This window comes from Peromyscus leucopus, chromosome 16_21, assembly GCF_004664715.2.
Source record: "Peromyscus leucopus breed LL Stock chromosome 16_21, UCI_PerLeu_2.1, whole genome shotgun sequence".
NCBI classification, from domain to species: domain Eukaryota; kingdom Metazoa; phylum Chordata; class Mammalia; order Rodentia; family Cricetidae; genus Peromyscus; species Peromyscus leucopus.
The window spans coordinates 19,828,376-19,844,137 of record NC_051084.1 but is presented as its reverse complement, the minus strand read 5'-3'; the positions used below and the strand labels follow the sequence as shown (position 1 = coordinate 19,844,137).

General features: G+C 41.9%; 1 protein-coding gene across 1 annotated transcript in view; it reads left to right on the top strand.

Moving 5' to 3' along the window:
• Positions 1-10,400: 10,400 nt before the first annotated feature.
• Positions 10,401-15,762, top strand: part of LOC114696505 (solute carrier family 5 member 4-like) — a 68,495-nt gene continuing 63,133 nt past the window's right edge. The window contains exons 1-2 of the mRNA XM_028874254.2: positions 10,401-11,513; positions 12,127-12,198. Of these exons, the coding sequence (XP_028730087.1) occupies positions 11,379-11,513; positions 12,127-12,198 (207 nt within the window). The 5' untranslated portion in view covers positions 10,401-11,378. The remainder of the gene's footprint in view (positions 11,514-12,126; positions 12,199-15,762) is intronic.

Genomic DNA, 15,762 nt, shown 5'->3' with positions numbered 1-15,762 from the left:
ACCTTTTGCTTTATTGTTTTGTTTTATTTTTTAAAATTTGAACACTATATATTTTAGCTTAATTTTTGTTTTCTATCTTCCACAGTTGGGGTTTGAAATGATAAGCGGCACTGGTTACTGTGCAGAAAGGTCATGGTCACAACAGAACCCAGTATCAGTTTCAGAGCTTTATTAGGAGGAAGTGGGGGAGACAAAAGAACCAGGCCTGGGAAAGGAGCATGTGCTGAGGGAGGGAAAGATGGTGGGGGGAAGAGACTGAACAGAACAGAGAGAGAGGGTGGGTCTGAGTTATAAGGCGCAAGTGGGCCTACAGAGCTACACCACAAATGTGCTGACTGCATGACCACACCGCGAGCATGTAGTCCCAACGCATGCTGGTGATGTAGGACTCTGCTCTGAACTGTACATGTGCAGTCATGCAGCTGGAGTGAGGGCAGAATCGACCATTCCAGACTTTTTGTTTATTATAAAAAAGTGAGTGAACAGGAATAGGGGCGTCTTTTCTCCTGGAAAAACTGCTTCCAGCTGACTTGGTGGGCATTGGTTGGCTCTTAGGGGGTTAGGGAAGGGGCTTCTGAGGTAGACAGGCGTCCTGGGATGGAAGTCACATGGAGCAGCTGAACTATGCCAAGTGAGACAGAACCCAGTGTTAGGGTCCTGGAAAAGTCCCACAAAAGACCACCATTCACGTATGCAATCAACAAGAGCGTTCATTATCTCAAAGCTTCCAGCATGCTGGGGCAGGCTATCCCATACAAAGGCAAGATGGCAAAGGCCCTGAGAAAAGTGTGTGAGCTCTTTTTAATCCTAACTGAGGGGAGTATCTAAGGAAGTTGGCTCATCTTAGATATGATTGGCTTATGCAAGTGGCAATCACATTAGTAACTTTTAATTGGCTAGGGTTAGTTGTGGGTTTGTCAGGGCTATTTTGGGGCAGGCCTGGACAAGTCTCAGGCTTTGTCCTTGAGCTGCTGTGGAGGCTGGCTGCTCTAGCACATACTGACTGTGGGGGCTGGCTCAGTGGCCCAGGCATGGTGTGTCCTGTTTCCCTTGTCTCTGTTGTCAGGGACACCACTGATTAATTGCCCTTTGTTTGTGGCTCTTAGACCTCAGAAACTGCCTGTCCAGTCACAGGAAACTGAAATTGAGGTCTGATCTCTGAGAGAAGACTAAGCAGCCTGTTAGGACATCTGCTCGGTCCTCTCAACCGCATATGGACAAACAGAACCCTAGTACTCATGACTGAAGTCCTCACAGGGGACATAAGTCAAGAGCCACAGTATTTTCCCCATGTAACTAACACTGAGACTTTTGTCAGACCATCACAGTTATTACTGAAGTCAAATTTCCCCTTGAGTGTAAATATAGACACATACAATTCACCGGAAAGACTCACATAAAACAACACAGACAAAAAATAAAAAAGGTACAAAAGCTACAAAATAAAGATGCAAACACTCAAACAGATGTGCATATCATGATGAAGTAACACAAGAAACACGGCTAACACACCAGACAACACTACAAACAATCTAGCTGCCTCTCAGCACTGCAAGACAAAGACAAAAATAATGGGGGATACCAGAAAGAGATTCCAGAGTACTAGAGGACTCGGATAAACAGATAATGAATTTAATTCAAGACATAAGGAAGAAACATGCTGGGCAGAGGTGGCACACACAGGCAGATCTCTGTGAGTTCAAGGCCAGCCTAGTCTACAGAGTGAGTGCCAGGACAGCCAGGAATGTTATACAGAGAAACCCTGTCTAAAAAAACAAAACAACATAAAATCTGTTCATGACATAGACAAGACAATGACCAACGTTGGCAAGAGGATCAGTTAGCTGGAGGAAAAAAATTAAAAATATCAAGGAAAAAATTGGCAATGGAATAGAAACACTAAAAACAACAATAAATAAAAATTCTGGAAATGAAAGAATCAGTCAATCAAATAAATAACCCAATATAAAACATCATCAACAGAAAAAAGAACCTGAGCAGAATAATGAATATTAAGGATGGCATAGACAATAATATATACAGACATAGATCAAGAGGAAAAAATGATTATAGCCAAAAACTCCAAGAAACCTGGGATACATTCAAGAGACCCAAATCTGAGAATCAATGGAATAGAATAGGAGGCAAGATACAGACTGGTGGTTCAAGCCGAGCTTTTCATTGATATAGCTGTGAATTTCTTAACAAAGAGACATGACATTCAAACACAAAGTATTTAAAATTCCAAATAGATACAACCAGAGTGAACCTCCCCACAATCCATCAAAATACCAAAAATTCAAAGAAACAACTGTAAAATCTGTAAGGGAAAAACAACAACCCATACAGAGGCTAAAAGATCAGACTAACATCAGATAGATGGCCTCAACCTGCAAAATTGTCTTTTACAACAGATGACTGGATTTAAATCATAGCTACTACTCTCCTATGTCATACAGCTGGCTTATCTATACCCTAATATAGAGATAGGTTATGGATCATAAAGGGGTTGAGAGGGCCACAGCATAGTTCAAGGAGTTCCCGGCACTGGGGAGATGGTTAAGAGCACCTATGCACCATCTTGAGGATCAGAATTTGGATCCCAGGAACAAGCCAGGGATGTCAGCCTATAACCCGGCTGACCAATGGGGAGGGAGGATTGGTTATGGCTCAAAATCTTTTTTTTTTTTAAAGATTTATTAATTTTTATGTATACAGTGTTCTGCCTATGGCTGAAAATCTTGAAGCCATTATCACCAGGAAGGCAGGCACAGAGCAAATATATCAAGTCAGCAGCTCACTCTAGGCCCTATTACAGTGGGAGCCTCCCTCCTTTAGGTTAAAAATGTGTGGCCTCTCTCATTTATTACATAGGGAAATCCTAGATAACATGGATAAGTCTCACATTTAGAGTCACAAAAGCCAGAGCCTAACCACCAACTCCCAGAACTCTTTTTGTCCTTTATACTGTGGCACCTGTCTGATTCCACTTTCTCCAAATGCCTTATGAATGTATTAAAAGTCCCTTGAATTATAACAATATGACTCTAGCTTTGAGCAGGACAGAGGCAGGAGGTTTGCTGGGTCTTGCTGACTTCCAGATAAAATAAAATAAAAATAAAAAATAGATGAAGAGATCGAAATATTTCAAAACAAACACAAGTTAAGGCAATCCATAACAATTAAATCAACACTTTAGAAAATTCTCAAAAGAATGCTGCACACAGAGGAAGAAGAAAGATAGTTGTATATAGAAGAGTATGGTACAGTGTATACAGGAGTATGGTACAGCCCCTGAAAGCAAGAGATCAATCATGGAGAATGGGGAAGGAGCCAGTCATATCCAATATAGCAAACGAGCAAGCACCCAGCACTGCCAGGATAAAAAGAATATAACTAACAATATAACTAAAATAAAATAACAAACAACAGCAAACTCTCCTCATTCATAATAGTGAACAGAAGTCGCCTTAACTCATCAATTCAAAGACACTCACTAATTGACTGGATTTTAATAATTTTAAAAAACAATGAGCCATGTGCTGACTCCAAGGTCTAGGTACTTCTGAAAAACATCTGCTCATTCTAATCTCTATCCCATACAGTGATTCTGCTGAATTCCTTCTGCTTTTCTTTATGTTAGTCTATCTTTTTGCCCTTGAGCATCTCTGGACCATTGACTCCATCACTACTGACTCGGACAATTCTTCTATAGTTATCCCTGCCAAAATCATGGTCTCTATGACTCAACATCCACTTTCACCTCCCCAGGACCAAATGAACTCTCCATTGTCTCTCTCCTTCCTGGACCCTATATTTCTAGGAATCAACTACATAAAATACAAAAGCAATGGTTCCCCCTTGGGAGAAGCTTCCAAATGACCTCAGTGGTGTAGAGAACATTGGGAGAAAATCTGCACAGTACACTGAGGGACCCTTTGGAATGATGTCCCTCGTAGACAATGGCGAGGACTTGGCACATGCTGCAGGAGCTTGATCTGATCTCTCCCCTCAATGTTTTTGTGTAGTGTGTGCATACTGGTGAGTGGAAGACACCAGTGTAGAAGAAAGTCATATCATGGTCAAAGTCTAGGCAGACCATCCCTAGATGGACTTAGGAGTGACTGGGAATCATCATACATACCTTTGCTCTTCCCTTGTTATGTATATCTCCTAATTTTTACAATAGTAGCATGAGGGCCTCCAGTATATGCCCTTTGGCTAGAGTTTGATTCTGATAGTGCCATGGACTTTGCCTCTAGGGTCACGTTCAGATGGCCCTCGGTGTGACTCAGCTGTCCTCCTTTAGCCTGTGACACTGTGCTTGCCTAATCTCTGTGAGGTGCAGTTTCTACCTCTATAAGGACCACTGCTTAAAACAGCTGCCTTACTTGGTTGTTGAAGCAACATGGTTACACCTGTCAAGAACCTGCACTCAGAATCTTCATGTAGCTCCGGATTTCCTTCATCCTTCTGATTGCTTTATCCTTTCAAGAATATCATGCCATTCAAGGGCAATGCTTTGTGATAACATTTTATGCTTTTCCAGTCGCCCAACTAGGCTCCACTCTGCCATGTTGCCTGATCATCTTTCACCTCACATCATGGGTCACATCCTATGTCTCAGGAAGTATTGGCCTCTGAATCATAAACACAGAGGAAAGGAAGTAACAGTTGTCCAAGGATCTCAACTGTTCAGTAGGACAAGATATAATGAAATGTCTTTTTCTGGTTTTCTACTCAGTGGTCTATGTCTCCCAAGCAGTTCCTCTTTATTTACACTCTCCCCTCAGTTTCTCACAAGCTCTCCTTATGTTGCTGGTTCTCAGGTGGGTGTTTGTTCCCATCTACATCAAGGCAGGGGTGAGTATCCACACATCTACAAATGAGCATTCCAGAAGTAATCTCCAGAATGCTTTTCCTCACTAACATCTTTGGAATGAAACTTAATACTCAACCTTCTCCTGGTCTACTGCTAAAAATATATGGGTGACAAAAATCCCATCCCTTTCCTGGAAGGGATCAGTGCAGAATGTGGCCTCAGAGAAATCTGTAAGACCCTGTGTCATGACCTCTGTGGTCATCTTTACTTGGTGTGGGAACCTGAGTCTAGGACCACCCATGTGCTTTAAGAGATGCTCATCAGAAGGAATCAGAAATGACCTGGAATTGCCCTGAGGGGCATCTCCTTTGTAGGCAGGAAGAGTCAGACCCCGGAATGCTAGAGAGAACATACAGAGGCTAAACATCACGAAGGCAGACCCCCAAAGAGCACTTATCACATATTCTATTGGCATGTGGTTCTTGGTATAGGCAAGCTCATTTTGACAGAAAGAAGAACTGACTTTACCAGAGGCTGCTGAGAGTGAGAAAGAGAGAGACCCATCAAGTTCATTTTGGTTCACTTTACACCTGCTACTAAGAGCAGAGTGGAGCCTGGCCACCTTCTTGAGTCCCAGACCTACAGAGTACAGGTAACAAGTTTTCCATCTCCCTTACATGATTACAAACAAAGTCATCCCAATATCCCATATACATTTACATCTAAGTAGCTTATTGCAGATCAACAGAACATGAGCAGACAGAAAGCATCTTTTCATAGCCAACTCCCTTGCTGGCAGGCTGAATGCCGAAGTTACCAAGAAAGAATTCTACTGTATATCTATAAAATTAATCTTACAAGGAATCCTAAAGGAAACCTAAACTTTAGCACATAAAAGACAGTCAACTGTACTTTAGATCTTCAGGGTGTATACTCATTTATCAATTGTATCTTATATCAGGAGATTGAGGGCAGGAATAGGTAAAAGAAGTTAATCATCACTTTTGATCAACAATCAACCTTAAGAGTTGAGCTACTTTGTATTTCTTAACCTCAGCTACGTGTCCTTATGGACATTAGGTTGTTCTCTGTGATTTTTTTCATCTCAAAGTTTATTGTTAAAACATCTGATCTAACTTGAAGTATTACAAGACTTTGTTTCAGCCAAATGATGCACACCAAAAACTTGTAACTGTATTTTTTCATCAAGAGGATTAGAGCCAGTTTGGCTCCTGAGAAATTTCTGTTGTTCTCTTAATCATTAACCTGAGTGGTGATCTAAAGCAGCTCCTCAGGTGGAATTCATGGGCCTTAACTGTGAAACATATCCTTGTATTTACTTTTATTCATCAAGGCTCTGTATAAGCTAACTTTATTATTCTCAATTAGGCAGCACAGTCTAGGGAGGGAGTCATCGTCATAATAATTTGCAGGTAAAACTGCACAGTAGAATGGGAAGTCTCCATGAGATAAGCACACTACATTACAGGCAGTGGGGAATTTCCCCACACCCAATTCAACCATGCCAGATATCAGAGAAAGACAGCAGCAGCAAGCATGCAAAGGTATAGCAGAAGCAAAAGGCGTTCCTGGGTCTGTGGTCTGGGGAGGGGGGGCTTGCCTACCTGAGAATTATCCACCAGGCAGTTGCCTCCTGGTGGGCTAACACCCTGAATCTCAATCATCACCTGCTGCCACCCCACTGTGGCTACTGGCAGTACCACATTTTTACTATCCATTTATTGGTTGTAAGACATTGAAGTTGTTTCTCTTTCCTAGCTATTATGAATAGAGCAGCAGTGAACATGGCTGAGCAAGCACCTGTGGAGTAGGATGTGGAGTCCTTTGGGAATATGCTAAGGAATGGTGTATCTGAGTCATATGATAGATTCATTTTTAACCCTTTGAGGATTCTTCACACAGATACCATAGTGGCTGCACCAGTTTTCAATCCCATCAACAGTGAATGAGGGTCCCCTTTCCTCTGCATCTCTTCCAGTGTTTGTTGTAGCTTGTCCTGTTTTTTTTTTTTTTCTTCCATTTTGACTGGGGAAAGATGAAATCTCAAAGTTACTTTGTTTTGCATTTCCTTAATTGCTAGGGACAAATGAACATTCTTTGAGATATTTCTTACCCATCTTTTTCTTCTTTTGGGAACTCTGTTCAGGTTCTAGATCCATTTTCTGAAAGGAGAATGGATTGCTTTTTTTAATTCCTTTTTTTGTTTTGATTTCTTTAAATATCTTGTCCTTTACATATATTAGTCCTCCGTCAGATGTATAACTGGCAAAGATTCTCTCCCATTCTGTGGGCTTCCTCTTCACCCAGTTAGTTGTTTCTTTAGCTGTGCAGAAGGGTTTTAGTTTTCTGAGGTTCACTTGTCAATTGTTGGCCTTAATGGGCAAATGGAGTCCTAACCAGAAAGTTCTTTTCCTAAACTGATTATCATGTAGGGTACTGTAAGATGACTTGCTAAATTGTCCTATTAATAAAAAACATGGAGCCAGATATTGGAGTGAAAACTGAGAGATCAGAGGCATAGGACAAGCCACAGCCAACCTCACCTTACCAACTCCTCAGCCTCCAGAGAGAGTTACTTCCTGTATACTCATGCCTTTATACCTTTCTGTATTCTGCAATCTTACTTCCTCTCTCTGCCCAGCTACATCACTTCCTCTTTCTGCCTAGCTCTATCACTTCCTGTCTGTCTGTACAGACCCCCAGACCTCTATGGTTAACTAGCACTGGGATTAAAGGCATGTGCCACCATGCCTGGCTCTGTTCCCAGTGTGGCCTTGAACTCACAGAGATCTGGATGAATTTCTGCCTCCCGAATGCTACGATTAAAGGTGTGTTACCACTGCCTGACCTCTATATTTAATATAGTGGCTGGATTTTTCCTCTGATCTCCAGATGAGCTTTATTGGAGTGCACAAATAAAATATCAGGGTACTGCCTACGTTTTCTTCTAGCAGTTTCAGTGTTTCACATTTAAGTCTTTGATCCATTTGGTGTGCAAGGTGATAGATACAGGTCTGGTTTCACTTCTACATATGGGCATCCAGTTTTCACAGCACCATTTGTTGAAGATATTTTATTTTCTCCAGCTCATGTTTTTGGCATCTTTGTCAAATATTAAATGGATGAAGTTACAGGTATCCATTTTTGGATCTTTTGTTCCATGGGTCTACATGTCTGTTTTTGTGTCAATATCATATTGTCTTTATTATTATGACTCTGTAATATATATTTTAATTTTTAAACAGTAGAAGGACATGAGTCCATCATAAATACCCATGGCATCATTTAATGTTATCTTTCTGCAGATGTAAATAAACTATTTTTTTTTCTCTATAGTACATCTTAAGATCTGGAATTGTGATCAGGTAGAATTATGGTGTGAATCTGTGGGGTTTTGTTTGTTTTCTGGAAGGCCTTTCTTAATATTTCAATCTCCTCATTTGTTAGAGTCTGTTTAGGCTGCTGACTTCTTGGTTTAGTTTTGGTGGTTTGTCTGAAACTAGAAATTTTTCCATTTATTTTAGGTTTTTCCAGATTAGTGAAGTGCAGCTTTTATAAAATAAAATTATTTATTTATTTATTTATTTATTTATTTATTTATTTATTTATTGTTGATTTATCCCTGCATCTCTGGGATGAAGCCCACTTGATCATGTTGAATGATCTTTTGATGTGTTCTCAGATTTGGTTTGCAAATATTTTAGTGAGAATTTATACATCTGTGTTCATAAAGCACTGTGTGGTGTGTGATCCGGTGGCTCTATAAATACTGAACGTGGTAGAAGAGCTCCAGCCTGGTAAGAGGATTTGGTTAAGACCTGCTTGGGGGAACCCGTTCCTTTAGATCTTTTTAGCTAATTGTTTCCCATCATGGCTTCATACTTGTAATCTCTCAGAGTTTTAACCCCATGTGATAGAAGTTTCTTACACTCCAGTAACCAATAAGAATTTCTACCTCTTGTGTAACAGAGGTTTCAAATGCTTCTCCTTTCTCTGACTGATTTCCTCTTGGACTAGATTTCTATGTTAGGTGTTTCTCAGCAATCAGAACTCAACAAGGACTTCCATGAATCTACTGATCAAGACTTCACATCAGTTACACATCTAATTCACTCTCTCTCCAGGATAACCCAACCCTCAAGGAATACTTTGCCTTTTTTTTTTTCTTTTCATGTTATACTTTGGTCTTGTGTGCAAGGGTTTCCTGGTCACTCATGGTATTTCTTTGGGCCCTCTCCATCCTGCCAAGAAACTTTCTATCTGGGGATCATTCATCACCAGCACCTTATCAGACCCAAACAGTCACAGAGCCTGAAGCAGAAGAAGGTGATGGATGATTCTCAAAGCAGTGGAGGGCAATCCACTACCTCAGGACATCCAGCTATCCCAAAAGCCCCCTTTCCTATCCTCAAAAGTTAACTGATGCCCACTGAGTCAGCTGGAAGAAGTTTTGGGAGACACTATGCCCCCATTCCCATTCTGTCATTTTTATAATAAACAAAGAGTCTGGAATGTCAGAATTCCTAGCCACTCCCCCAGCTACATGACTGTGCATGCACTGTCCAGTAGCCAAGCAAGAGGCTTAGTCATCTCAGGACCTTATATCCTATGTAATCTGTGCACTGCGTGATCACATAATTTGCACACAGCATGATCATGCAATCTATACGCATGCGAGGCCTATCTATGTAGGCCCATATGTGCATGTGCAGGAGGAACCTGTAAAAAGTGGGTTCCATCTATCCCTCCCCTCTCTTCCTGCACGTCCTTTCTTTCCATAGGCCTAAACACCCCCCTCTGTTCCCCTAATAAACTCTTATAATGGGTTTTGTCATACCTCATGGCTTTTCTCACATGGTAAACTGCACTGCGTAATGCATCACACAGCACTGCTTAATAAATAACACCTCTGCCAACACAGCTGATCTAAAACTCTTCAATTTAGCCTCAGGAAAACTTTTCTGACAAGGGCAAAAACAGTCGCATTCTTGGCCAAAATATCTTAAGAAAGCTCTCTAGGCCACATACTAACATTCTTCTCCTCTGAAACCTCTTGAGCGAGGCCCTCACAGTACAAATCACACTCAACACCAGTGTCTTCCATGTTCCTACTGGTATGGCCTGTTAAGCCCCACTTAAAGCGTTCAACTGTTTTTCTAATTCAAAGTCCCAAAGTCCGCATTCCTCCATACAGAAGCATGGTCAGGCCTATCGTAACAATACCCCAGTCCCTGGTACCCAACTTCTGTCTTAGTTTGGGTTTTATTGCTATGAGGAGACACTGTGATCACAGCAACTCTTGTAAAGGAAAACATTTAACTGGGGCTGGCTTACAGTTTCAGAGGTTTAGTCTATTATCATCATGGCAGGAAGCACGGTGTTGTGCAGGTAGACATGGAGGCAGACACGGTGCTGGAGGAGGAGTTGAGAGTTCTACATCTTGAGCTGCAGGCAGCAGGTCTTCCAGTGATGGTAGGCACTGAGCCTGGGCTTGAGCTTCTGAGACCTCAAAGCCCACCCCCTAGGGACACACTTCCTCTAACAAAGCCACACCTATTCCAACAAGGCCACACCTCCTAATATTGCCACTCCCTAGGAGCACGTGGGGGCCATTTTTATTCAAACTACCGTGGTAAGCCTTTGCAGAGACCTTGAAAGAAGGAAAACACAGCTGCTATGCATCCTAGTCTCTGCCAAAATGCTTATGTGAGACCTTGCTACATTGCCCAAGAAGCCCCCTCTTCCTCCACATCCAGGTCACCTATAGAATCGCACCTTGAAGTTTTAAGATAACCGATAGAATGATAAGTTATCAGGTATGGGGGATGAAATAGCAGAAATCACATTTAGAAAGCCCTATTATGCCGCTCTCGTCATTTGGTTCCTTTAAGCAGGGCCTCTGCCCAGTGTGTTAGCATAAAAAAAACATGGGAATAAATAAATAATATAAATAAAAAATAGGGAAGCCTTAGAGTCCCATCCCTCTGTCAGGATCCCACAGCACTATAGTCTTGATCTGTGATGTAAATTTCATCCAAATCATAAGCCCCAAAGAAATACAGGGCTTTGGAAACTTTGAAATAAATAAAGAATTAACCTGATTTTCAAGGGATAACTTTTTCACCATAGAGAATACTATGTGCTTTAAAAGAAACCTTTTCTCAGCCCTTCCTCTGTTCTGCTCTGTCACCTTTTTGCACCTTCCCTCTTTGGCTCTCTTCCTCTCTCCCTAGTCTGCAGCTGAACCTGTCCAGTCATGAATGTGCTGGCTTTTCCATCAACGAACACTCTGCTCATCACTCCCAGTTTGTACCCCATTTCTCACTTTTATCACTTACTCTTACACACTACCAAGTATATTGACTGCTGAAGGGGCCAAGGTCCCAAAACCTGGACACATGGGAAAAGTTTAAGGTCCATGTGTCCAAGATCATCTCTGATATTTTGCTCCATTTGCCTGAGGATTGATCATTAATCCCATGCCTACATAAAGATAGAAGTCATCTGTAGGAAGGAAACAGAACTGCCCGAAGCCATGGCTAGCACATTAAGTCCTGGTACTACAGCACAGACTGAAGAGCCTCCTGCAATGTCAGAGCGCATCCAAAATGCTGCTGACATCTCTGTTATTGTCATCTACTTCATAGTTGTGCTAGCTGTGGGACTGTGGGTATGTGGGAACCATGCAGACTTTTGGGTGGGCACCAGGCTCGGGGGACAGTGTCTTAGAATGGAAGAGGTGTGTCATGGTAAACTGAGACAGCAATAGATTGTTACTAATGTCATTGTCTTTCTATAGGAACCATTTTCTGGTATGTGGTAGTGCTGGGTGGGCTCATTTGTAAGGCAACACAATTACTTGAATAGAGGGAAGACTGAGAACAGCAGATTTACTCTGTTTACATCTCCAGCATATGGGAAAAAAAAGGGGGAAACATACTATCTCATTTTCTTTATTTCTCCTTATTGTTTGAATTTCTGACCTGGTGAGTTGGCCACTGAAATCGTTAGTGTTCTCTTCATTCATTTTTCAGTATTGAATTCTATGGTGCAAATATTCACCCAACACAGCACAGCACCTCATACTGTTTTCGCAGCTCACAGTAAGTGGCTGCTCTTCAGAGAGGATGGTTTCTTAACGTCCTCCTGGTCCTTGAATTCCACTGAGAATCGGTCCATGCAACAGGGCTGAAAATCCACTGCTGCTACACCCTGGCCCGTGGGTCTGGAGCACTGTACCTGCTGCTCTTTACCCCTCTCTCTTCCTCCTCCTCCCCACTCAGGCAATGGTGAGAAGCAACAGAGGCACTGTTGGAGGCTTCTTCCTGGCTGGTCGAGATGTGTCTTGGTGGCCGGTAAGTAAGACAGAGATTTCTGGAGATAAATTCATTTATTCATTCATTCACTCACTCATTCTCTGTGTTTAAATTGGGAATATTAATCATAAATGATGTGCTGGTGGCTCCTTTCTGAAATCCTTGACTTCATGGTTATGGCTGATTATAGGGAAACTGGAGTGCCACGAATTGAGAGGCTCAGCCTTGCCTTCAGGAGTCCTCAGTTGAGCTCTACTCATGTTCTTTCCTCAGGAGTATTATCAAGAACCTTCTGCCTTGGCTTCTTACTGGCTCCACACACTCTTCCTTTGTTCCCAATCATGAGCTAATTCTGCCTTATGTCTGGGTTAGTTTCACTCTGCTTTTCTTTCAATGTCCAGATAAGTCCCTGATCATTCCAGCTCTGCCAGGTATTTCTGGCTAACTCTTATGGTGTATGTAGTCTCTCTGATAGTCTTTTGTACCCTTGTGATGGTGTTTATGGCCATCTTCTTCAATTCTTGCCTCTTGGGCATTTTCCTTTCTGTGTTTTAATGTGTATCTATTTTGGCTAGATTTCCATTGTAAGAGGCTGCATCTTTCTGACCCTAGAAAGTGTTAGACTTGGATTCTGTGTGTAGTTCTCAGGAAATGACTCTGTCAAAAATCTGTTTTACTAATCTATATTGGTTGGAAGGAAACGGGGATTGGGAAATGACTTAGCTTGCTGCAAGTACAAAGTAGACTTTCATTTTTGACAGGTTGTCAGACATTGCATACCCCAAAGCTGCAATGTATCTCAATTTCATCCAGTTAGCTGAATAGAAACAGTAATGTGTAGAGGACTGAAATTGTGGGAGTAGATACAGCACTCTAAAGTTCCCAAATACCTTTAATAAGTTGCTGAATAAAGTTTGGTACTCATCCATGGCCTCTCATAAGACCACCCTTGGCATTTGAGGCTCAAGAACAGTAGATAACATCACAGAAAGGAAGGTGACTAAAACGAATGTCCTAGGCTTGGAGGTTGGAGAGGAATTCCCTCCTTCTGGAGTATGAGGTCCTTAAGATTGGTTTAAATCATAAAACTCTTATGAGGGACTAGCAGTGGGCCAAAGAGGCTTATTTAAATGTATATTGGCAGAAACATCAAAGTACTTCAAGGCAGTGCTCAAAAAGTTTTTCTGGGAGACAAAATTGTAAGCATGTTAGGGTCCATGGGCTGTACAATCTTCAACAACACAGACCTGTCAATACAGCACAAAAGGTGCCCATAGTCAATGTGTTAAACCAGTGAGCTTGGTTATCTTCCAACAAAACCGCTTATGGAAAAGGAATTTACCTTTATTTTCACTTTCCCCAAAATATCACCACTCTTAAGGTTTTAAAAAGATTTAGCCGTTCAAAATCCGTAAGTCGCATCCTTCAACCTGTTGCGTTGATGAAGGGTTAGGTTTGCTCTGTGTCATGCAAGAATGCATCCTCACCAATAGGCAGGTGACCGGGAAAAACTTGGAAACTGTACAGTTAAATGATACCATAATTCAATGGACCTAAGAGCTGTCTACAGAAAATTCCACCCACACAGCAGCAGCCTGTGGGGCTTTCACCAAAACAGATCACAGAGGAGAATCCAAAGCCGGTCTTACCAACAACACATAGGCTATTCTAAAGAATCATAAGAATTCCACATACTGGAAAAATCTAAAAAAAAAAAAAAAGATGAATTCTAGATAGATATAATCTACCAAAACTAAAACAAGATGAAGTAAATCACTTAAGCAGAAATATGATTATTGTGGCTAGATGTTAAGTTGGTGTGAAGAGAAATTCAGATCCTATGAGACTAAGCAGTCAGTGGACCAATGAAGTCTTTAGGACTAGTCAAGTAGAAAAAAAAAATGCTTTAGAGATTGGGTGGTTAGAGTTTCTCCTCCTCTTCCTCCTCCTCCTCCTTCTCCTCCTCCTCCAAAAAGAGGTGTTTTGTGTAGCAAGAATTGTTAGGAGGTCAAACAAACCCAGGGCCTGGTATTGGGGTGGATGCTGGAAGATCAGAGAAGCAGAACAAGCCACAGCCACCTCACCTTGCCAATTCCTCAGCTGATCCTGTTTCCTCAGACTGGAGGCCTCTGAGTCCTTATCTGAATGGATCTCAGCTGAACTGCTGCTCAAAAGCCTAAAAGCTTAATCAACCCTAGTTCCTGGTTTTCCTGCCTTATATACCTTTCTGCTTTCTGCCATCACTTCCTGAGATTAAAGGCTCACTTCCTGGGATTAAAGGCATGAGTCACCATGCCTGGATGTTTCCAGTGTGACTTTAAACTCACAGAAATCTGGATGGATCTCTGCCTACCAAGTGATAGGATTAAAGGTGTGAGTGCCACCATTTTCTGGCCTCTATATCTAGTGGCTGTTCTCTTCTCTGACCCCAGATGAGTTTATTAGGGTGCCCAATATTTTGGGGAATACAATATCACCACCGTTTTGCTTTAAATTTTTTAAAAAATTTGAGACAGGGTCTCTGGAACTAATTCCTATGCTGGCCTCTGACTCAGTTCTCCTGGCTCCACCAATCAAGTACTGGAATCAGACGTATGCAGTGCTCTACATGGCAGAGCAACCTGCTGTTTGTTTTGGTTTTTGTGAAATAGGGTCTTAGTGTACAGCAGAGGCTAGCTTGAACTTATGATACTTTTACTTCAGCCTTCCATCTGCTAAGTTTTCATGTATGTGCCACCACACCTAGCATGCAAAGTAATTGTTTTACCCTATGTGTGCATGTGGTATTTGGTATGTGTGTGGATGCATGTCTGTATGTGTGTGGGTGTATGTGTGTATGAAGCTGTGCATTTGTATAGGTATACACTCATGTGGGGGCCTAAAGTTGACACTGTTTCTTCCTGGATCACTTTCCACTTCATTGATTTAGACCAGTCTCTCCCTGAACCTGGAGCTCACCACTTCTAGCAAGAATCAGCTTGACCCAGAGATCCCCAGTTTCTACCCTTGAGTCCCGAGATTAAGGTTGCTGACACAGCTGCCTGGATTTACTGGGTTCTGGGGTCTTAAGAACAGTCCTCAACCTCGCACCAAAAGTGCCTTATCCACTGGGCCATCTTGTAGCATGAATCCTAAAAAGTTCTTATTAATAAAATCAAACCTGAGGCCAGGTATTGGGGTGAAATGCTGGAAGATCAGAGAGACAGAACAAACCACAGCTTCCTCACCTGGCCAATTCCTCAGGAGGTCCTGTTTCCTCAGACTGGAAGCCTCTGAGTCCTCATATCTGAATGGCTCTAAGCTGTGCTGCTAGAAGCCTGAAAACTTAACCAGGCCAAATGCTTAACCAGCCAAATGTCTCTAGTTTCTGGTCCTCACGCCTTATATACCTTTCTGCTTTCTACCACCACTCCCTGGGATTAAAGGCTCGCTTTCTGGGATTAAAGGCGTGAGTCACCATGCTTGGCTGTATCCTTGAACTCATGAATTTCTGCCTCTGGAATGCTAGGATTAAAGGCATGTGCTATCACTGCCTATCTTAAGTATCTAGTGGCTTTTCTGTTCTCTGACCCCAGATAACTTTATTAAAGTACACAATATTTT